Source organism: Lemur catta, chromosome 4 (assembly GCF_020740605.2).
Source record: "Lemur catta isolate mLemCat1 chromosome 4, mLemCat1.pri, whole genome shotgun sequence".
Lineage (NCBI taxonomy): Eukaryota > Metazoa > Chordata > Mammalia > Primates > Lemuridae > Lemur > Lemur catta.
Window position 1 is genome coordinate 36,167,165 of NC_059131.1, and position 24,835 is coordinate 36,191,999.

Consider the following 24,835-nt stretch of genomic DNA (forward strand, 5'->3'; position numbering starts at 1 on the left):
ACTAAGAGATGGGAGGCTCAGGACCTGCTACTATGCTTGCTACCCCATAGAAGCAGAAAAACACCTGCAGGAAGAGGCAGAGACAGTGTGAGGGCTGCAGAAGCATTCAGATCTCTGGTCTAAGTTGTACCTGAGCTCCTGCAGCTCTTCTTCCTGGTGTTCTGTGAGATAGCCACACATCCTTCCAGTAAATTCCCTCTAGGTCCAAGCTAATTTGAGTTTAGTTTCTGACACCTGCAACTGAAAAAAAGAGTATGTTTTTAAATGTTTTAATGATCATCCCAGCACTTGCATATTTATGATAATTCCAAGCAATCTTCATTTACACCATTCCCCATGAGTATACTATGTTTATAGATTGAGAACTATTGTTGGCAAACATGAGACAATCAAGATTTAAAAAAAATTTTGTTATTGTGAAATGTCACACTGATACAAAAAAAGTACACAAAACAAAAATGTACATCACAAGGAATTATCATGAAGTTAACACCTGCGTCACCATCACACAGATAAGAAATAGAACATTGCCCAAACTCCCGAAGCCCATCTCATGCCCCCTCCTGTTAGTTACCATTCCCTTCCTCCCTAATGTAATCATGCTCTTGACTTTTATGGTAATCACTTCCTTACTTTTCTTTCTAGCTTTCACCCAAGCATGCATTCTTGAACCTTTGAGTTCTGCCATTTTCTGAACACTACATAAATGAAGACATACTATATATATGATCTAGCTTCTTTTGCTCTGGATTATTTTTTTGAGATCTATCCAAGACTACTGTAGCTGTAGTCTTTCTCATTGCTGTTTAGTATTTCATAGTATGAATGTACAATCATTTACCTATCGATTTGCCTATCCATGACAGACATTTGGAGTCTTTTTGTTTTCGGTTTTGGGGCCATTATGGATAATGCTGCTATGAATATTCTTGGTGAATACATGTACACATTTTTACTGGTATACATAAGAGTAGAATGGCTAGATCATGAGTATTCACCTTTTCAAGTGAGTAGATAACACCAAATTCTTTTTCTAAATCACTGTTCCACTTTACATTCCCACCAGCATTTTGTGTGAGTTTCTTTTGTTCCATATCCTAACACTTGTCAGTCTTTTTAATTTTAGCCATTTGTGTGGGTGTGCAGTGGTATCTTACTGTGGTTTTAATTTCACTTCCTACTGATTACAAATGGAACTGAACACCCTTTTGCATGTTTATTGGTCTTTGTCTGTCTTCCTTTGTTAAGTGCCTGTTGAAATCTCTTGGCTACTTTTTATTTGGTTGCCTTTTTTCCTTATTGATTTTTAAGAGTTCTTTATATATTTGGATAAGGGACCTCTGTCTGTGGATATATATGTTCCAAATATTTTCTTCCATCCTGTGGCTTGCCTTTTCACTAACTTAATGGTGTCTTTTGAGGAAGAGATTTTTAATTTTATCAACTGAGATTTTATAAACAATGCATCTGACAGAACTGGATTAGGCAGCGGAAAATACATTTTTAAATTCAGTAAAATGAACTTACACAGGCTCTCTGGCTAAAGTTGCACATTCTTTCTTTGGAGTGTTATTTCCGGAATGGTGATTTTTTTTTTTTTAATAATTGAAAATTCCATTATTTTACAAACCATAGAAATACATGTACAGTATTTATTTCTGCCACTTGGTGGTGCCATAGAAAACTAATAATAATTTAAAAAATTTATTGTTCTGAAAGTTTGCTGGACAGTAGGACTTGGCTATTAGCAAATTGAAAAATATAAACAACATTTTCAAAAGTGTGTAATCCTCTTACACACTACAACAGCTGAAAATGCACATAGCCTCAGCACATCACTATAAAAGTCCTGGCTTACTAATAACCAAACAAGAAACCAAGATAGTACTAATAGTTTTTTTAGTCACGGAAAATTTCAAGTGTTCTACAAGTGCCAATATAACATCTTTGTATCTATTACCCTAGATAATAAATATTAACATCCTATCTACTTTAAAAAAATTACATAAATAAGAATAAAGCTGATGCTCCTTTGCTCTCTCCAGTTCCATTCATGTTTCCCTTTTTCTCACTAGAGGCAACTACTATCCAGAATTTGATGTGTACTGTTTCAGCTCTTGTTTCTGTATTTTTAGTATACGTGTCCATGAACGATACAAATATTACTTTGTATTTTTAGAACGCATCTTTCTATACTACAATACACTCCAGTATGCTTTTTACATTTAACGTGTTGTTTTGCCTTGTTGATATACACAGATAATGAAATATATACAGATCTAGGTCCTTCATTTTAACTGCCACATTGTAATTTCTGGTAAACATGTACCCTATATTTATTAATATTTATCCATGCCTCTACGAAAGTACATTTAATGCTACAATGAATGCAATTCCTGGAACAGTTATGTAAAAAAACATTTAAACGAATGAGTAGAGCAGCCTTTTAATTCAAGCAAAACCGGCATAAAATATCTCAGGCAGACTAATTTTTGCTTCAATTCTCTAGCTTTTTTGTTTTTTCTGGTAACGTCCACTCCATCTGCATGCATGGCAGAAATCATTACCTGAAATTTCCTAACGGTCTTTTACTCAATCCACTGGAAAAGGCTCTGATGTGGTGTGCTTAGGGGATAGGGGTGGGCGCATAAAGTGGGTAGAGAACGGACACAAAGAAATCTCAATGTCAAAATACAAAAGACAATGACGGTTTGTGTGGTTAGGAGCAGGGGAGAGTGGCAGCAACAGCGTTATAGAGTGTTTACAGTGTAGGGCATGTCCTGTGCTACCACATCCGGATAAGGAGATGGCAGAATACAAAGGTCTTTCTCTTCACGCTCGTTCTGAAAGATGTAACCATTAAACGCCAGGCGGTTGCCATAGGAACCCCGGACGGGGGTTGGGGGATGGCTAGAATTCTTGATGCGCTTAGAATGTTTCTTCTTCCGGTCCTCTGCTCTTCGCAACCACCATCCGTCTCCTCGTTCCCCCGCCCATTCTGTAGGCTCTCAGCATTCTCTTCCCCTCTTCATTCCTTCCCTCTCCGTTCCAGGTCGCCATCTTGGACCATGCGTCAAGATGGCGCCCCCTGGTCCCCGAGGCAGAGCCCAGACTCGGCGGTGAGGTTGCGCGCGCACGTACTCAGGCGCGGGAGGGTGGGGCAGTGACGCCAGACGTCGCCCCGCCCCCGGAGGTCGCCCCGCCCCCGGTTTTACTCCACCTCCTCCCAACTCGCGAACCCGGAAGTGGAGGAGGAGTCGCGGCGGCCGTGGCCCAGCAAGCAGACACTGGCTGAGCCGTACCCCGGAGCTTGTGTGGGGTTGGGGGCGGGGGGTGGGGACCGGGGTGAACGGCCTGGGCAGCCTGGCCTGGACGGGGCGGGGGAGGCCATGGCCTCGGCAGAGTTGCAGGGGAAGTACCAGAAGCTGGCTCAGGAATACTCGAAGGTACCCATCGTGGGTGGGGAGCACAGGGGGTCCCCGGTCCTGCGGCCTCGGGTTGCCTTGGCAGCGACTTGTCGGGACGGAGGGGGACTGCGGAGGGGGCCCTCGAGCGCGCCCCTCCTCTCCCCTCCGCCTCCTCTGTCCACCATTACCGTGCCTCTACCTGCAGATCCCAGGAGATGGGGCCGGGCGGTGTCTGGGTCCGTGTGCATTTCTACAGGAAGAAGCCGGAGTTTAATTCTCCCTTGTCACTGAAGTTGCGGGTTTGGGACTCTAATGTCAGAAATCCTGGCTTCTTGCCTCGTGCTGGCTGGGAGGGGAAGGGAAAGGTGTGGACCATCCCTTACCTCGCTGCCTCCTCAATTTTCTCAGCCCAGTGATGGGGAAAGTCAACCTTTTTTCCCTGCCCCACAGGCATGATATGAGGTTAAAGAGACTTATCTGCTCCTGAATCAATTCGAGAGGATAAATAGAGTCATTCGTGTAAACTGCTTCCCTGGGGATGGGTGGTTACGAATGTATTCAGTGCTTTGGCAAGATGACTGGAATGATTTTTAAAGCTTGAATGCTAGGGCTGTGTCCTTTTCTCTCTCTTGTCCATCGGTCACCTGGAATGGGGTGGAGCACCCAGCAGGTGCTCAGTGCATATTAAACAAAATAGGAACTGCCCCTTTGTCGTGTTTATGTCATCAGTCTTTTAAATGATGGAACCCTTTCCTTGGAAAAGGATGGTACAATTTCTGGGTAGGATATTTCTGCTTTAAGAGTGAAGTTATTAAAGTATAATCTTATATCTTCAGATATTGATTAAACAGTTATTAAGCTTGGTTTTTAATGATCTTGGCATTCATGGAGTCAACAGGAATACCTAGCCCCTTTTAACGATTTAGGGAAGTTAAGACACACATTTTTCCCCTTATGATTTCATTCAACAAATACTCAGCAAGGTGAAATGAAATATTCTTTGGAAAATAAAACCTGTGCATAAACATACACATTTAAGTCTTCACCATCAAATGGGAACCTTTTGAGATACTACACTTATTCCAGTGGTGCCACCATTGGGGACATTTTTGCATTTCCATTTGAAATTGTCTTAAGAGCCTTTGGCACAATGTCAGTGATGACAAGTTTTCATCCTTAAGGGAGAATTTCCTTGTTTTAAAGGGCCAGAAGTTTGGAGCAAATCCATGTGATGAAGTAGGGTGGGCGAGGCATGGGAGTGCTCAAATTTGGCTCTACTATTTTTGGTTGAAAGCGTTTCATGAGTATAAAGTAAGGGGAATTATTTTTTTTCTCTGGAGAATAAACAAGCTCAGAAGGCAATTCCAAATGGCAGAAGAGGAGTTTCAAAGTGTTTTGAGCAGGGGCTGCATTGTTTGACCTTCCAATGAAATAAGAACTCCAAGATTTTACTGTTTTGGCTATTCAGGCTTGTTCAACAGACTCTTAATATGTGCGCCCTGTGAGCAGTCTGCCAGGGTCTGTTGAGTGAGGTGGGGTTCCGGCTTAATGAGTCACGGTTAATAGAACATTCAAACATGGTAAATAACTGTGATACAATACGATAGATGTTAGTTCAGTGGGAGCACAGGGGAGACATTGGTAAGGGTAGAAGTTACTTAGATTGGGGAGTAGAGATGAGGGAAGGAGGTAGTGGTAACTTTCCAGGCAAAAGGAACAGCCTGTGTTTGCTGACATGCAAGATCATTAAGATAAATGGCAGCAAGTGGTGCCATGAGGTTGGAGAGGTAACTTGGACCTGCTCATGGAAGGTTGTGTATGTCAGATAAGGAGTGTGAATTTTGTCTTTTGAGTGATGGGGAGACATCAAATGTTAAGCTGGGGAGTGACATTAGTTTTAGGAAGGAAACTGGTAATCATGTGGAGGATGGATTGAAATAGGGAAAGACTGGTGATAAGAAGGCCAGACAATAGGCTGTTGGAATAGTTTTGGAAGGGCAACGTAGGATTAAATAAAGTTGGTGACTTTGGGGATGGAGAAGAGGGGCTAGATTTAGGAATTATGGTTAAACTTTTTAGGTTACCTCTTTTTTCAGGGCCTGCTATGTGCACAGCACTAAACTTATAAAAGCTATAGAGTGTATAAGGCACTCATCCTTCTGTCTCATTCATTTTTTGGGACTTGGTGGGTGAGGGAAGACTCAGAATTGGCCCTGAAGTTCTGAGGTGAGGGAACATGATTGCTGCTGACACAATGAGGGCTTGCAGGAAGGGAGTATATTAAAGGTTAGATGCAGTCATGGCATTTTAGGGTTGGAAGGCACATTAAAGTTATGTTATTCACATACTAGCTTGAGGTGATGGGGGTAATTGCTGAAACTATCTAATGGAAATGGACTGGCTAAAAATCAGGACAAAGGCTAGTGCTTTTGGAATAATTCCCATCAAGATGAACTTGAAGAGTTAATCAGGATAGAAACTGTGGAGAACTACCTGTGGGAAGAATGTGCAGGAAGGAGGAGGAGATGCTAAGGAGACTGTAGGAGGTCTGCCAGAATTGGGATCATCTTTCCTATTGGACCTATTTTATTCTTTTAATTGCAATGTGATGGAAATTTCAGAACGCAAGAGAACAGACACTGGTCAAAGATTTCATGTGCCTTTTATTAGTCCCTGTCAATTCTGGTACTAGGCAATTTCGAGGTAAGGTCTATCCTTTCTTCAGCGATGTGCTATGGTAGAGATATTCTGCCTTTTTGTTATTTTCTTTCCTGGTACAGAAATTGTGGGCAGATATTGAAATCCAGTTACATTGTTCTTCTGCCTTATTTAGGATACAAAGGAAAAAAGATTTCCTCTTAATCTGTAGAAGGAAGCCTGCATATCAAGAGAGCAGCAAGCATGATCCTTAAACCAAGAACATTTGCAGAATCTTCTCATTTGTCTTTAATGCAAATCTCAGCCTATGTTCCAGGAAAGGGCCTATTATTCCTTGCATAAGAACTGTGCTTCATAATCTGCTTTCCTCCTGAGAAGGAAAAAAAGAAAAACAAAAGGTCTGAGGAGCTCTCATAAAGCCATAAAATAAGACTGATCCTTCATCTCAGGAAGAAATAAGAGACTGAGAGTCTAGTTAGATATAAGATGAGAAGTGCTGAGGCAAACAGGTTGCTAAAACAACGTGTTATGGAAATATCAGTAAAAATGGAGATTAAGACCCCTGAGTGGTTTGGGCAATTAGGAGGTCATTAGAGGCTTTTACAATTTAAAGTTGAGTAGAGTTTCCAACGGGGGGAAGGTGTGTAGAGGCTGGGTTTTAGAGGCTTATGAAGTTGATAGGTAATAGATGCAAGCTATCTCTTTGAGATGTGAGGAAAAGCTAATCAAGTCTTCAGTTACTACATTATAGATTAAGAATGAAAGAACATTTCTTACTTGCTGTTTATTCCACAACCTGCTCTGTTTCGATGCTCTGGTATATCTCATTATGGAGAAGGAAAGTGAAAAATACTCAGTTCTGGCTCGTTTGATTTCAGCCTGCTTTCTTTGCGGGAGCACTGTTGCCTGGCACTATGGCATGTGTGTAAGCAAGTTTCTAGTTCTGTCTTCCCCGTGTTTGTGTTACCCAGGGTCAGTGATTCTCAAAGTGTGGGCCCTGAGCTAGTTCATCATCAGTGTCATCTGGGAATGGATTAGAAATGTAAATTCTCAGGTCCACCCTGGACCTACAGAATCTGAAACTGGCAGTGGGACCCAGCAATCTGTTCTAACAAACCTCTCCAGTGGTTTGGATGCGTGGTAACATTTGAGAATCATTGCCCAAGGAATGGTATCAGGATAGTAGCTTTTGCTGAGATAAAGATAATCTTTTTAAAGCTCTTTTTGAGGCAATGGGAAAGCCAAACATCAATTATTTCTCTATAGTTTACTTTGTAATTGATACTTCTTTTAGTTTCAGAAGGGATTGCCTTTGGGAACTTTTTAGACTTATATTCTTAGTACAGAACTACTCACATTGGGAAAGGGTCAGCTTTGATCCGGGGTCTTTGCTCTCCAGATAATAGAGCTTGGTGGAACTTGATTAATCACCCATTCCTGTAAGAGAAATAGACTCAGGAGCTGGACTGGATTAAAATCTAGTATCCGCTTTTTTTTTTTCACCCTGATGTGTAGGTAGGGCTCACTACTAAAGCTGGATTGGAAAATAGCTTTGTGTTCAGTGCTGTCCAATGGAACTTTCCATGAGAATGAAAATGTCCTACGTCTGTGCTGTCCAGCAAGGTAACCACTAGCCATGCAGTGGCTATTAAGCACTTAAAATGTAGCTAGTGTGACTGAGGAACTGAATTTTAGGTTTATTTAATTTTAAATAATTTAAGTTGCTACATGTGGCTGTTGGCTACCCTGTTGGACAGTGCTAGCTTAGACCTTAGATCAGTGCATCACAAATGTAGATGTCATGTGATTCACTTAAAGACCTTGTTAAACTGCAGATTCTGGTTTAGTAGGTCTGGGTGGGGCCTGAGATTCTGCTCCCAGGTGCTGGGGTTGCAGCAGTCCAAAAACCACACTTTGAATAGCAAGGCCCTGGAAAGACAAGGGGTGGCCTACTCTTGCTCCTTAGTTCAACTTTCTTACTGACCCAGTCACTGATGGGGCAGCTAAACTGCAAGGGGTGGGAGTGGGGGTTTTGTCCTAGTGATTTTCCCTGAATGGAAAAGATTACATTTCAGGGCAGGTCTGAGAGGAGGTTTTTCCTACTTCAGTGAGAGAATAACCTCAGCTACCAGTACGTAGTATGTAGCCTGTACATACTTCATCCTCTTCCTGGGATAGGAACAAGTAAGTAGACAGAGAGAAAGACTGAGTGGTATTCCCAATACTTTGACATATTTAAAATGTTAAAGCTGGAAGGAGTTATTGGGATCATTCCAGCCAGATAGTGAAGGTGGGGTCTACAGATGACTTAAGTATTTGGAAGCTTTTGGTGAGGCTTAGGGTTGTCTGTTGCACACATCACTTTGTAATGAAGAAAAGGCTGTATGTTTAAAGGTTTGTTTTATAGGGCTGTAAAACGTGTGTAAATGTCAAAATGTCCATTGCATGAAAACAGCCATGTAAGAATGGTTCTAACACAGAAGATTGTTGAGGGTTAGCTCAGAAAATGCATATGGGTGATTCATCTCTTTTCCCTCACAAACTCTTCCAACAGTTTGTCACTGAAGGTAGTAAACCCCTAATCTTGGGCCAATTATCCTATCATATGTTGTCAAAGAGCCATGAGAGAAATCATAGTTGGCTTACAACCACTTTCTGTAGCTAGAGAAACAGCTTTGTGATAGGCCTGACTGAGGTTGGGCCAGTCTAGAACCAAAGTTATATAGAGCCGGTCTGGGTACTGATCATTGGAGAGTTAGGCTGAGGGCTTTTGTGGATTTTTGGTGTCCAATAGGATGAGATTCAAATCATTTGGAGAAGGGTCTTAAAAGGGAACTATTGAAATAATGACAATCTCTTATATAATGAATTACATTTAAACATCTTTTGTATATAGTATTTAATTTGATTAATTAACTAAAAATTTATCGAGTGCCTTCTTTATCCATAGCATTGATCTTTCATTGTAGGCAGGAACTACAAGGAAGTATACTGTAGTCTCTGCCATGAAGAACAGTTTAAGTTGGCAGATGGGAAATGAGTATAGAAATCAGAGATGAGTAAATGTAAAGTTTACTACTTCAACACATTAACTGCCGTGTGAGTTGTATTTAACTCAAGCTAGTTTTGAGCCCGGGGCCTTGTGAAGCGTATGTAACTCACAGGTCTCTTTATCTTGGGAGCCGGGTGGTGTGCAGGCAACTCGTGCTGCCATGCTGTAGCATACATGTTATGTGTCGGGTGGCCCCCTGGGCAAGACCCTGCAGTTGGTTCATGAAAATCTTACTTGTTGATGTTCTTATTGTTACAGTTAATATGGACCATTTAATTGCATATAATTCACGCACAGAAAACAATAAAAAATAACAAATTTTTCATTAAACTAGAAAGGATCATTTTGTTTTTGAAATTTTTATTCTATTTACATAATAAAACACCATGGCCCCAAGGAAAAATTCTTTTTTCTAGTGTGGCAGTCAGTGTGTTAAAAAGTAAAATTAAAACTGAATAGTTTGGTCCTGAGTTCAGTCTCATAAAACTGATTAGTTTATTAAGAGATACCTTGTTACTAGTAACTGCTAAAGGATCTGAGGAGTAAGGTCACTGTGGGCCACAGGGAGTGATTAGGAAAAAATTGTGGAGGAAGTAGAACCAGAGGTAAGAAGTAGGCTCCTAAGGGAAGGTTGGCTCAAACTCATAATCCTAGCACTTTGGGAGTCTGAGGCAGGAGGATGGCTTGAGCCCAGGAGTTGAGGCTGCAGTGAGCTATGATTGCACCACTGTACTCCAGCCTAGACAGCAGGGTGAAACCTTGTCTCTTAACACATTTTAAAAAATAAAAAAGATAGGCTCCTAGAAGAACAGGTGGGATTTGGTTGGCCAAAGTAAATAAGGACTGTGCATTCAAAGTGAAGGTAAAATTAACCAGAAGATTATGAACAAGGAAAAATGAGATTTAAAAGGATTAAGAGGGCTTCAGAGTTGGGATGCAGAGGTACTATTTCTCCACTGAATGGAACAGAAGAGATTGGTGCACACCTCCTGGAAATAGACTATATTGTCTTCAGGAGAGATTTTCTGTCCTAATAGAGACTTCAGAGCAATTGTTTCTTAGTTACATCATGTGCATTGGAGTCTTCACACTTGTCTCTTGGAGGCATTAGTGACGAGCTAGTGATCTTGTACCTCTTATCTATTATAAAACAAAACACTATACATTTGCTGTCAATGTGGTGAATGCCGTGAGGAGAAAGATAGATTCTAAAAGATCAGATTGATCATAGTAGTATCAGCATTTAACAAGCTTCTCATTCAGTATTGCAGTAGGAGTGGCAATAGTGATGCTGAAATGCAGAAAAATATCTAGTGCCACAAAGGGTAGTTAAAATGGCAATAGAGTATGCCAGTGTTATCATCATCATCCTTGTCTGTCTACTAAATAATAGAAGGAATTTTAGATAAATGGTTCTAAATAAGCTGCATTTTCTGTTAAGTTTCATTGAAACCATATTTGAGTTGAGTAAACAATATTTTTCAAAGGAAAATCAAAATTATTTTTTGTTATAATTATAGTCAATTCCAAACAGGAGTAATTTGAAAGTTTCATGTTGCTTTTTAACAAAAGTAGGCTCTTCAGTTTGCTTTAAATAGTCTTCAGTGTACCATAGAAATGAAAGGTGAAGTTCTTTTTTTTTTAGTTGTTATGATTGGTTTAGTTGTTCTTGTCGTACAGAAAATTGTGAGCTTAATGGACTGCAGACTTCATCCCTAGTCTAAATACCACACAAAGAAAACATAAGAGATTATAGATCAAAGTTAGGATAGGCTTATGAAATGAAACCTAAACACTGAAGTAGAATTGCTATCTTTTGGCTATATGGGTTTGAAAATATTTATTATATTCTGCTATGTAGGTAGCACATTATTCAAGAGTATGTTGATATTTCTTAAAAAGTAGAACATTACATCATGGAAGTCAACATTAAAGTAGTATTTCTGTCTTTTGAACTAAAGCAGAGGTCCCCAGACTTTTTCTGTAAAGGGACAAATAGCAAATATTTTAGACTTGGGGTTGTAGTAGTTTCTGTTACAGCTACTCATCCCTTCCATACTCAAAAGCAGCCGTACACAATACATAAATAGATGAGTGCGCCTGTGTTCCAGTAAAACTTTAAAACAACTAGCAATCCAATTTGACTCTTGGACCTTAGTTTGTCAACCCCCATTCTAGAAAATTTAATGTCTATGATACTTTTTATTTATTTATTTATTTTTTGTGAGACATGGCTTCACTCTGTTGCCCAGTCTGGAGTGCAGTGGCATCATCATAGCTCACTGCAACTTCAAACTCCTGGGCTCAAGTGAGCCTCCTGCCTCAGCCTCCCAAGTAGCTGGGACTACAGATGCATGCCACCACTCCCGGCTAATTTTTCTATTTTTTGCAGAGACAAGGTCTTGCTGTGTTGCCCAGGCTGGTCTCAAACCCCTGATCTCAAGTGATCCTCCCGCCTTGGCCTCCCTAAGTGCTGGGATTACAGGCGTGAGACACTGGGCTTGGTTTATGCTACTTTTTTTTTTTAAGCAGGAAATACTAGTATTGTTAGTAATCTTTTACTATTTTATCTTCCTTTTTAAATTGTAAGTTGTTTGGAAACAGGGACCACATCTTTTACTTCTTTGTCTCCACCATATCATTTAGTACAATGCCTTATGCCATGAAAACTGTAATAAATGTATCTGTTGTCCCTTTGAGTCCACTCTAATAATAAGAGCTCTGTTTCCATTTGTGGAGCATTTTATAGTTTAGAAAATATTTTGACGTAGGTTTCTTGTCTGGTTCTCACATGGCCTCAGAAGAAGAAAGAGTAGATGTGCTTACCCATTCTATAGACCATGTAGCTGAAGCTCAGGAAGGTTAAGTGAATTCCCCAAGTTCACATAGTCTAGTAAATGGCAGAGCAAAGATTTGGGTCTGCTTTCTATTGTGGTAATGAACTGTGATCTTTAGCTTTCTAAAGATAGAAGATGCTCATCCTTTTAGTCTGTCTTTTGCTCAAACTGTTGCATATCCTGCAGTGTTCTTGCTTTTCATTTTAGAATCTTAGCTAAATTTTCTATTGAGTTTTAAATACTCAGTTTAAGATTTAGCATTCAAATATTCCTACTCTTTTGGCACAGAAAAGAGTCATTTCTGTTCTCTGTTCTCAGGAGACAGATCTGAGCTATACAGAATTAGAAATAGATTTTTTTTTTAAAGCTTATAGATAAAATTGTCCCATTCTTTCAGTTTCTCGGAGAAGAACCTGGTCTTTCATGGTCTCTGAGCCCTCAGAATATTAGTCTGTAAACCTTTTGCTTTGGCTACAATGGACTTATGTATCTATCCTTAACATGCTCTGTGTTCTCTTTGCTGAGAATACTTTATTCTTCCTACAGAAGTGAATTTTATCTTTTAAAATCCTGCCAGTGGTAGTTACATAAGTAACTAGATGTATACATAAGTAATGTATACATTACATACAAATTTATTAAGCTGTGTAATTTTTGATTTGTATGCTTCATTTAAAATAAAGTTATACTTCAATTTTTAATAATTAACTATGAAAAAAAGCCCAATTTTTACCTCTTTCTCCAAAGGCTTTCCCCACCTCTCCAGCTCACTGCTTTTCTCACTTAAACGTAGCTTTTAAAAAAGTAGCCAATATTGTCTAATTGGCATTATGACTCTGGAGTCCAAACTGGTAGGGTCTGAATCTCAGCTTTGTTGCTTAACTTCTCGGTGCCTCAGTTTCCTCATCTGTGAAATGGAGATAATTAGAGTACCTACTTCATAGGACTGTGAGGATTAGATGGGATAATACATGGAAAGTACTTAGGATGGTGTCTGCTATGTAATAAACGTTCAAATGTAAGCAGATGTTACTTTTTAAATTGAGCCTTAGTTGCTTTTGTACACTGCCTCCTCAGCTGATGCCTGATAACATGTCTGTCATTCCTGTGGCCATCATTAATGATGACATTTGCATGTGTAAAGTTAGGCACAGTGTCCCACTGGGAATGTTGATGGCCCACATTGTGATTTCCTGTACAATTCTTGTTTCATAATTAGTCCAATTGTATGTATTTTACAAATGAATGGTGTGCCAGAATTTTAAGAAAAATGGCACATTCAGTACCCTGTTATTTATTGTATTCATTTTTATTTAGGGACATGACTTGGTTTCATAGAAAGGATAATGCACTAGAAATTGGGAAACATGGATTTTAGTACCAGTTTTGCCATTGATTAGTTTTATGTCTGGGCAACTTGGCCTGTGTGTGTTATGGTATCTATTACCATCTTTGAGGCTAATTTTTTTTGTTCTCATATATATGTGAGGAGACATTTACTCAGTGTCATGATCCCTGTAAAATAGTTTAAGTGATTTCCTTGCTGTAACTGATTGCTTTATATTAAAGTTAATTATTACTTTCTCTGTTTTCAGCTTCGGGCTCAGAATCAGGTCCTGAAAAAAGGTGTTGTGGATGAACAAGCAAATTCTGCTGCTTTAAAGGTATGCAACAGGATATTTGTATTGTGAGGATTAAGTTAGTGTTTGTTTGGTGGTACTCAAAGCTGGGAATTAGCTGGTTTTCTGGGTTAAAGTCTCAGCTCTGACACTGATTCACTAGGGATAGGGGATGGTAATGCGGGTTTTTGTCATTAACTTGTTCAGGTGTGAATATGATGTACCTTGATTTCCTTGGTTAAAAATTACCAAAAGAGTGTGATTTGACTTTATCTAATTTCTCCTATACTTCAAAACCTTTATTTAGGTTAGTTCATCTGGATTAATGGGGCTCCTTGTCTGTCGTCATCGCTAGATAGCACTCTGAGGGAGGCTATGTCATATTCATATTTGTATCCCCAGCACTCAGCAGATGGTAGGTCCCTAATAAATGGATTTGAATATGTGAATCATTTCCATTAATCTTGCCTTTAGCAAGATCTACTTAATAGTAATCAGCTGTGTTAAGACACTCTGAGTGATCCATTTTATCATCAGCACCTTTGTTAACTGAGGGGAGAAATATGACAGAGGATGAAGGAGTTTGTCTCTACTTCATTCCAGTAGGCATGTAATGAGTATTGCTTAGTGATATTTTAAATGGATAAATTAATTCTAGGGTACGGATTCCTTCTTGGCCAAGTTTCAGTTAAATATACTGCCTACCTCACTCTTTCACTCTCTTCCTTGCTCCCTCTCCTCTCTTTAGACCGATGTGATTAGGACTCCTTTTACTCTGATCTCTTTCTGGAAGAGCCCCCAACCAGCAGTGTATCCTAGGTGGCTCCATTCAGACAACTAAGCCCCAGAAATATGTCTTTTTACCAAGCCAGTGTTGGGCCCTACATTAGGAAAATATGTATCTGAGACTGTCCTCTCCTCAGAGTTGAGATGATTCCGAACGCCCCACCCATACTTCCGAAGCTCTCTGTACCCAAGCCAAAATTATTAAAAAAGCTTTATAGTCAGGATTTGTTAGTCACATTACTGTTTTACCAAAATCACCGAAGAAGTGATCATCAGCTCTCCTAATAATGTTTAAACCTATTGCTGGGGAAGGTATTTCCTAGCTTATCGTAGTAACCTGCTCTGGTATTTGACACCCTCCTGTTGCTGGTTGTGTTTGATTAACTCTGTGATGGTAGCAATGGTGGCAACAGTGGTGGCAGTGGTGACTGTGGCATCTTGTTCCATCTATTGAGCACTCAGTGTGCCAGGTGTTTTGCTAAGTACCGTATCCATTTTCTCATTTAGTGTTGACAACAACTGTGAGGTTAGATAACAGTATCATCCCCATTGCAGAAACTGGAGTTTAAAGAGGTTGGAATAGATGTCTCCTGAAATTAATGATTGGTTAATGGAGTTGGAACACGAGTCAACTAGTGATAATTAATTATAAGAATGTAAATAAATTACTTTTCGTTTTACTATTTATTACAGTGGTCATTGTAATTACAGTAAGGTGACAATTTGCCAGTTTGCTAGACAGGAATGTTAGGATGTCCTTTGTTACAGTAGGCTTTTGATTTTGTTGCGTTTGGCTCTTCAGTGAACTGTGGTTATAGTAAATATTCATTGATTTGGATTTCTTTAATTTGAAATAAATGATAATTTGGACATGGGCTGGGCCTAAGTTTACCTTTGAACTTCAAGTAAAAATTAAGGACTTTTTAAACAAACTGTAGAAAAGAAAAAAGTTTTCCTACTTAATGGGAACATATTGTTCTATTCTTCTAGCTTTGCTTTCAACATGAAAATAATATCAGCAGATTGTAAACACCAGCCTATGGTTTTAAGGTTGCTGTTTCAATATAGTTAAATCATCTATTCATTAAAACATAACTTCTTAGTTTTATAACTGTTTGTTTCAGTGGTAGTAATAAAAGTTGAAACACTCATTTCTTTTAATAAACAGTAGTATATAGTCATCTGTGTTTATCAGTGAATACATCGTCTGAAAATATTCTTGTTATGATAATATCAGTTTTTATTTTTGACATCAGAATAGTTAAAGTAGAATTAAGTGTGTTGAAAAGACTTCATTTTGACTAATTTAATTTCGGGGGAATTTATAGAAGAAAAGGAATATAAATATGTTTTTTCCCATTCTTGATCACTGAAGGGAAGCATCAGTGAGTCTGAAGTTCTCTATAAAAATTCGGGTTTATAAACTTGTAGCCTCAGGCTTTGTGTCTGTTCACTGCCATAGATATAACAACATAGAGTTGTGGATATTTTACTTTAAGTTGATGATGATATGTTATTTCAGCAAATGCTCTTTTTATTTTCTTTTTAAATTTACTTGGTTTGGCCAGAAGATGATTTTTTTTTTTCACAGAACAGAGCTAAAAACATAAAAACTGCAGTGATAAACATAAAACTTGAATTCCCTAAAGCAAGAAGTTTTAGTTATATTTTGGTGAAACAAAAATTTTTATTATTATTGTTATTATTTCTAAACCTTAGGGCTAAACTGTGAGGAATGGTCTGTTTTCACTTTGATATAGGAACAACTGAAAATGAAGGATCAGTCTTTGAGAAAATTGCAACAGGAAATGGACAGTTTGACATTTCGAAATCTGCAGCTTGCCAAGAGGGTAGAGCTACTTCAAGATGAACTATCTCTAAGTGAACCCCGAGGCAAGAAAAACAAGGTAGGTTCAAATAAATGCAGGTTAATGTGACCTTGTCATTAGGCACAGACTTCTACAGGCCATCCTAGTTTTAACAGAAGACCCTACTCTCAAATTCTCTAATGTTCCATTGATACATCTGGATATTGAGTCAAAAAAGCAGACATTTACTATTAATATATACTAAGTGTTAGGGACATTTTCATATGAAAGTCAGTTTTAAAGAATTTATTAGGAGCAAACGTGTACATAGTTGATTTAGTGGCTGAGAAAAGTCAGTGGAATAACTCATTGGTCAAAATAGTTGATATCTTTTACTTATACCAAATTGCCATTAACCCAAGGTAGGGCAAATAAAATGAGAGATATTGTGAAAGTGTAACTACTCATAAGAAAATAGCAGTTGAAACATTCATACCTTAGGTTTGTAAGTTCACTGCAGATGTATTTTCTTAGTATTTGTTCTTATGAGGCCACCAATTTGGTATTCTTGCCCTGAGATTTAAAGATAACTTTTTCCCTTGTGGTTTTATATGGTGAGGCAAGATTCTTACTGCTCTGAGATGTTTGATCCGGTACTTTGAACATGCTATAATTAAGAAGTAGCTTTTTTCCTAAAGGTAGGAGTTAGTGATTGAGTCTTTAAATCTTGTATTTAGAGCAACACTCCACAAATGAGTAGACTGAAGCAGTTAACAATAGAATGGATAGGAGGGAAGGAGAGAAGGCACACAGTGACTCTGAAGAAACGCAGTATGGAGGGAAGAGCACAGGCTTTGGAGTTAAGCCCAGGCTTGAATTCTTTGCCTGCTGTTTGTAAATCTATGACTTTAGGCAAAATTTTTAACCTTGCAACCTCAGTTTGTCCATCAGCAAAGTGGGGATGAGATGATGAGATGTTCATGTTTGTTGTGAGGATTAAATGGGATCATGTAAAAGTGCCTAGGACCATATTTGGCATATACTGGGAAGTTGCCACAATTCTATGTTAATACCTTTTCCATATGTGTTTCCCCTACATGAGAGGATTCTGTAGAGTGGTAGTGTTCAAATAAATGGGAGTTGAAGGGACAGAGAAGGTATAACTGGTATGTATTAGAAGCACTTGGGAAACTTTGTCGAAATACACATGTCCTAAAAATTCTCAAAGATGGTTGAGAGAGGGAATAGCCATCTAGGGTTCAAACATACTCCCGAGTTTATTAATGTCCCTGCCTAGGACTGTTTAGTAGAGGCTTGGGTGTGACAATTATAAATTAATTTTAATTAAAGCTTTCTAAATTTGGAAGCACTGAGGACCCCAAATATGTCTTTGTGTTCCAAACATGGTGCATATTTAGTATTTTTTTTAATATAGCTGCTTCATTTTTAAAGGGCTTTTTAATCACTGATTACATTGGATCAGTATGTGATTTCATTTTAAGTGAGGAGTGAGGGTACAAAAAAGAGAGAAGGGTGGTGACAGATGTCTAGACACAGTTTCATTGTTAGACTGTTCCTGGAATAGTCTCAGTTCTATGTATTACATGAAAACAAATGTTCATTATTATATCTTTTAAATAGTACTATTCTTCTATGTAGAAAAAGTTATTTATTAGTAAAAAACCAAAAGGAAGGGATTTTAATTAATATTTGAGCTTTTTTCTTATGTTTATTTATAATAGTTTTATTTTATGTGGTTTTCTTTTTAAATTTAGAAATTTATATGGGCTTTGATATAAACTTATCTTTGTGGATGCTGTTACATAATTTATTACAATTTCTTAATGGGGTTTAATAATTCAGACTTATGGAATTGCTAAAACTCTCATTTCCCAAACCAAAAGACCAAATTGAAATATTTATTGAATGTTTATATTGCTAGCTTTCTGGGTCTGCTCTGTTCTCAAACAGAGCTGCTCCTGAATTCATCTGCAAAGAAAGTAGTGAGCCTTATCTGTTCTTTTCTCTCTCTTTTTTTAAAACTTTCCTGCCCATTGCAATATTTGCAATTCCAACTTGTATCTCATAGGAAAAGTTAAATGATGGACTGTATACCTTTTGCAGGATTGTTTGAAAATGGTGAACACGTAGAAGAGACAAGCTACTAAGGTGCTAGAGAATCTGTGTACCTTAGGATGTTTCTCTAAAGGATGAAAGTTATGTGGACATAACTTATTCTTTCCATCAGAAAAGTGGAGAATCTTCTTCTCAGTTGAGTCAAGAGCAGAAGAGTGTCTTTGATGAAGATCTGCAAAAGAAGATAGAAGAGAATGAACGGTTGCACATACAAGTGAGGAAATCTTTCTGTTTTTCCATATCAATTTAAAAAATGGGTCATGTGAACTAGAGTGTGGAAAAGTCAATGCACATAAAGTGTTTTGTGTCTGTGTGGGTGTTTTAATGTCTCCTATGGTCTTTAAGTATATATGTCAGTGTCATTTATTCTTTTCTTAAGTCTCACACACATCTTTGTGTGGATGTGTGCTTTGAAGTGTTGTGTGCATTTATTTGGAGTATAGCAGATTAGCTTTATAACTTAACAATACAGAAACATACTGGGCACTATTCATCTGATACCAGAAGTGATTGGATGGTCATTTAAATGGGGGCTTATCAATAAGTACTCTTTGCATTTTAATTCACTGATGTTTTATTAGTTTTCTTCTGTACCCCAGTTAGATTGTAAGGTCTGTGAGGCTGTGGACCACGTATGTTGTATGGTTAGCCCCAGGACAGGGCCTCACTCATGGCAGGCATTTATGGAATGTTGCAAAGTCAATGTCTGCTTCCAAACCATTGAGCATAGTCATAGTGTAGTGTATCCAACTATACCTCCTGATTTTTTTTCTTTTTTTGGTCAAATGGTGAAAATTAAATGTACTAATTCTCATTCTTTGAAAACTTTAAAAAAATGAACTTTTGACCTCCATGTATTTTGTGTCTAAGTATTTCTAATTCTTAATTGGAATTGGACTCTTATTAAGGAAAAGAGCTTTACCTATTTTAGGAATACCACCTATTTTAATTGTGATTATTTCATTTTGGAAGTTAGCCTCGTAGAAAAGTTATACCCTGATCAGTTGAATTTTATTTGTGCCATAAATTGTTTGAAATAGAAATCCATGAGACTGAGAGGAAAGAGGTGCAGGCTTTGGAGTAGGTTTCCTTTGTTCAATCCTATTTCCACTGTATTTTAACTATGAGACATTAGGCAAATTACGTAACCCTTTTAAGCTTCAGTTTCCACATCTGTAAAGAGGGATAACCATAGTCCTAGCTCTGATTACTGTGAGGATTGAAGGAGACAGTGCCTGTGCAAGTTTAGTGCAGTGAGCATGTGGAACCATATGAGAGTTGCTCAGTGGACAGTCACTGCCAGTTTTTTCTCATTTATGTATATTAGGATGTTGTGAGAAGAGAAAATGGTCTTTTCTTTGCAGTTTTTTGAAGCTGATGAACAGCACAAGCACGTGGAAGCAGAGCTGAGGAGTCGGCTGGCTGCTCTGGAGACAGAAGCAGCCCAGCATCAAGCTGTGGTTGACGGCCTGACCCGGAAGTACATGGAAACCATTGAGAAACTGCAGAATGACAAGGCTAAACTAGAAGTAAGCCCTCCTGTTTGTGAGACCACTTTAAGAAATAGTTAAGGCTTTTGTAAATCATCTCTGCACTTTATAGAACACAGAGTTAGTCGTTCCAGTTGAGACTGTTGCCTGCAGCGTCTCCTAAGTGTGCTCCCATCTATAGCCTGAGCCATCTGCTTTTCTCTTTCTTCTAAAATGCAGGTAAAATCTCAGACTCTAGAAAAGGAGGCCAAGGAATGTCGACTTCGAACAGAAGAATGGTATGTGGAAACTTGAATTCCAAGGCAGCTCTTGAAGTAAGACTCAGAAGACTTGAGTTTTGGTTTTAGCAACTCCTCTGTCTTAACTGTCTCACATTTAAAATGAGGAGATGGGAGTAGGGAGTATGGAATTTCCAGGGTCCTTTTCAGTTCTGGGATCTCTTGGGCTTCAGACATTCTTGATAGAGTGGCTTGTTCATTAGTCCTCAGCCCGTAGGTGTTTTGGGCCATGGCAGATAGTGTTCTGGGGCTCCTGTACTGAGGACTGGGCACTTTCTGTTTCAAACTCCTCTAAACAGAGGGGCCCTCTGATAGTCCCAGGCAGGAAAGCTGACCAATAATCACTGTGCCAACCTTTTAATGGTACATTTTGGATAAAATAGAGGTTATGTGATCTACTTTGGATATATCTAAATCTTAAAATATTATTTAGTAATGCATGGTAAAGGCATACTCCAATAAGATCGGTCAAGTGAATTTCCCACTTCAGTTTAGTTGCATTGTTAGAATTACATGCATGATTAGATGTGTACCTGTGCTCATAGTCAAATCAAAAGCAGAAATTGTCAGCTTTTGAGCTCAAAGAAAAAGAATGTGATATGTACTTAAAAAAAACTTCACAGTGATACTTGAGTAAACATTTATGTGTTGTAATGAGAAAAAATTATGATTTTGAAGTGTCTCTAAGATTACTTTGAGCTTGGCCGGGCGAGGTGGCTCATACCTGTAATCCTAGCCCTCTGGGAGGCCGAGGCGGGTGGATCACTGGAGGTCAGGAGTTCGAGACCAGCCTGAGCGAGACCCCATCTCTGCTAAAAATAGAAATAAAAATTATCTGGCCAACTAAAAATATATATAGAAAAAATTAGCCGGGCATGGTGGCACATGCCTATAGTCCCAGCTACTTGAGAGGCTGAGGCAGTAGGATTGCTTAAGCCCAGGAGTTTGAGGTTGCTGTGAGCTAGGCTGACGCCACGGCACTCACTCTAGCCCGGGCAACAAAGTGAGACTCTGTCTCAAAAAAAAAAAAAAAAAAGATTACTTTGAGCTTGAGGAAATAAACTTAAGGTTGTATACTATCCTGGGACTGTGATCAATTCTTCCAAACTTACACATCATTCTATAGAAGTCTCAGGGACTTTAGATAACAAGCAAACGAGGATTCACTCTATGATTGCTGATAATGTGGCTTTGTATTTTTTTCTTTCAGTCAATTACAGTTAAAGAATCTTCATGAAGATTTGTCAGGTAGATTAGAGGAATCCTTATCAATCATCAATGAAAAAGTACCTTTCAATGATACAAGTAGGTATTATGTATGGTTTTCCATTATTTGCAACTTTGAACCTCTCTGTGGTAGCCGACTAATTAAAATAATTTCTAATCTATTTGGCAGTAAATATAATTGGCCCAATAGAGGGTTGCTTTGTTTTTATTCTTTTGTTCAGCTTTGGTCCTCATATTTCAGATTTTAAATTGTCATATAACTACTCCAAAGCCAATCTTCCTGGAAGAAGCCCAAATCCACACATTTTTTTGATTGTATGTATTTAGCATATCCTAAAGTAAAACCAACCTGCACATAAAGGAGTTGAATATTTGTACAAGAAAAGTTGTTTGATTCAAGAAGGTAAAAAAAAGAAAAGTTATTGTTCGTGGGGGGTGGGGTTGGTGGTAGATGGTGGATCTTCTCAAACTGATATGTCAGCCTGGTATCTCCTACGTCTTGGTCAACCCCCAGTTATAGTTAGGAAGCTGACTTGGGTAAGCCCTGCTTCCAATTCCTTTCTCTTCCTGGGAATGGTCTGGTAATTTGCACTTCCAAGAGCAACAAAAAAGAGCTTAAAAAAAAATTTATGTAGGTGCCAAATTTATAATTTTTCGGTAAGAATTAAGTCAAAACCTTGAAAGCAAATGAAATACTTAATTGTTTGGATTTTGAAACCTACGTTCAAATTAATACACATTTCCTTTTTCTGTAATCACATGGTTGAAGTTAATTTTTTACTTCCCCTAAATTTTTCTTAGGGAAGACCTCAAAAAAGAGGAAAAGAAAGAAATCGAAGAAAGATAGTGGTTTGACGTAGCACTAAAATCAGCCTATGTCACCATGGTATCAAAAACATAAATTCCCCTTTGAAAACACCAGCTGTTTCTAGTTTCTACATTAGTGTAAATAGCACTGGCGTACTTTGAGTCACTGGGTTTGAAACCTTGGCATTACATTTTCCCTTTGGTATTTATAGCAGTTATTCATTAGGTTCTAATAATTTTCTTCTGAATCTAGGATTTATCCTTTTTCTAGTACTAGTCACTGTGTTTTAGGTCTTATCATGTCACATGTGGGTTACTACTTTTAGTCTTAAAATATTTGGAGATCATTTGCTGAGTGCCTGGATGGGTGGGTAGTGTAAGGGATGCAAAAATTTATAAGACAAAGATCTCTACCTTCAAGAAGTTTATAGTTTAGTTGGGCAAAGATAGATATGGAATTGCCTAGAATATAAAGTAGACTGTGTCATGAAGACCCTCTTGGAGTTTCAGAGGAAGGAGATGTTACTGCTGCTGGCGTTATTTGGGGAAGCCTTCCCAGAAGAAGTGTGCTTTGAGCCAGGCCTGGATGCATTTGCAGGTTTTGTTGGGCAGAGATGAAGGAAAACAGCCAGGGAATTGCACGAAGTGTGGTATATAGGACGAAAGGTGCCATCACAGCCATAATTCAGTATGACAGGAGACTAGGGTGGGCTGGTATGAAGTGGAGGGCAATGACGGGTAAGTTCTGAAAGGGAGGATGGGACTGGATCCTAGAGTTCTGGGCTAAGGGACTGGGAACCTTATTCACAAGGCAGTGGGGTTGTTGGAGAGATTTTTGAGCCAGGAAACATCATGATGAGGTTTGTGTATTCGCAAGGTTAATCTGGCAACAGAGTATAGATTACCCTGGAGTGGGAGGAGGAAGGCTGAGGCTATTGTTTGGATTGTCCTGGTGTCCTGTTCTGAAGGCTTAGGCCTGGTTGTCAGGGAGATGCAGAAGATCTTCTGGAGGGATAAGGAACAGCATGCCCCTTTGAAGGAGGCATGGAAGAGGGAGGAGGCAGTGACGGGGAAGCAGGAAAAAAAAGAGGTTAGTGGGAGCAGGTTTATAGGAAAACTGATGAGGTTGACTTTGTTGTTGTTTAGTGTTCTCACAGGCAGATGGATGTATATCTATCTGACTATTGGTGTGTGCACTTATAAATAAAAAACTAGACCTTGGCAGAGAAACTGGTGCTGACCCTCTTGGGCTGGATGAGTCCCCATGTTGGGGTGGGGGGTGCACACTGCCATGAGGCCTGTGCAGGGTCCTTGGCAAGTTCTCCCTCTCAGAGATCAGGAGGGGAGGGCTGTGGAAACGGGGTGAGATAGAAGGTAGAGGACGGAGAGTTTCAACCTGGTGGTTCAGGTCAGCTCTGCGCATTGCTGTGGAGAGGTTAGAAGGTGATGGTGGTAATCAGTTGGGTTTGGTGGCTGGATTTTGTGACTTCAAGAGAACTGTTATCATCTGAGAGGAGCACTTCCATGCAGAGTATAGGTGGACACCAGATTACTAGCACACGGATTAGAAGTGAATAGGTACTGAGGAAACAGGCAGAGCAACGCTGATTTTAAAGCAGTAGGAATGAAGGAAATGGAAAAGGATGAGAGCCGGACAGGCTAGCAAAGTAAAAGAAAAGGCTGCGTGTGCAGGGATGGGGTGAGGGCAGAGAATTAAGTATGATAAAAGTAAAGGAAAGAACTCACTGTGGAGATAGTGTCAAATGAGCTGCAACAAATGCTTTTTTGGTAATGAGGTGATACAAAAGGTAGGAGGAGGGAGTGATTGATGGGCGAGGTCCCTGAGCCAGTCAGAAGCAGCTGTTGCTAAGGGCCCTGGAGGAGGGTATGTGAGCCATGGACCCTGAGATGGAGGGTGGGGAGCATAAGAACCCTTTCACTTTGGCTCTGTTCATCTTGGCATGGTAGGGGGGAGGCCATCCCATCCATTGGGGCAGGGGAGGAGAGGAGGAATGGTATTAGGGACTTAGAATAGGTTTGGAATAGGTGTTGTGGGAAGTATGATAGGGACATGGCAGTGAAATTATGGATTGCTGAGTAGAGCTGGAGCCCCTGTAGTTAAGCAGACTATATTGTAGTGGACTCTGCTTTGGTTTTGTATTAGCAAAAGCATTGGTTCAGGCCTGGAAGCAAAATAATCAAGGCTGAAAGAAAGAGGGCTGATAGGAGAATAGACAGGTGTTGACGGATGGGAGATCAAGCTGGGAATACATAGTGATTTGGGAGCAAATGGAGACAGAGAACTGGATGAGAATGGCACAGGAACTTTCAGAATCAAATTTTTGGCACTGGAGTCATTCTGACCGAGGTCATGGGCAGAGGAGGGCAGGTTTGAGTGGCTGAAGTGGTGAGTAGAGATGAGCAGACATGTAGATCATTAGGATGAGGAGGTTGAGGACATGTGAGGTCAGGTGTGCAGAAGCTGTCAGAGGTTGATGACAGACTCGTGTATAAAGGAGCACTGTGAGAAAGATATTGGAACCATCCCAGGAGAGTTAGGATTGAGTCATTAGGATTAGCAGTGGCAGATAGTAATAGATTTTTGAATATCGTCGTGTCGTGAAAACAGTGGTATTTTTGGATGATCAGTGTGGCAGCCGTGTGCAGGGTTATTTTAGGAGGGAGAAAGACTGAACACAGCAAGAACAGCATGAGCCTTTCTAAGTAATC

At 39.3% G+C, this 24,835-nt stretch overlaps 1 protein-coding gene across 1 annotated transcript in view; it reads left to right on the plus strand.

The window, feature by feature from the left end:
• Positions 1–3,213: 3,213 nt before the first annotated feature.
• Positions 3,214–24,835, plus strand: part of PPP1R21 (protein phosphatase 1 regulatory subunit 21) — a 54,681-nt gene continuing 33,059 nt past the window's right edge. Inside the window, exons 1-7 of the mRNA XM_045549562.1 lie at positions 3,214–3,446; positions 13,550–13,618; positions 16,120–16,266; positions 18,416–18,517; positions 19,668–19,832; positions 20,013–20,071; positions 21,282–21,376. Of these exons, the coding sequence (XP_045405518.1) occupies positions 3,390–3,446; positions 13,550–13,618; positions 16,120–16,266; positions 18,416–18,517; positions 19,668–19,832; positions 20,013–20,071; positions 21,282–21,376 (694 nt within the window). The 5' untranslated portion in view covers positions 3,214–3,389. The remainder of the gene's footprint in view (positions 3,447–13,549; positions 13,619–16,119; positions 16,267–18,415; positions 18,518–19,667; positions 19,833–20,012; positions 20,072–21,281; positions 21,377–24,835) is intronic.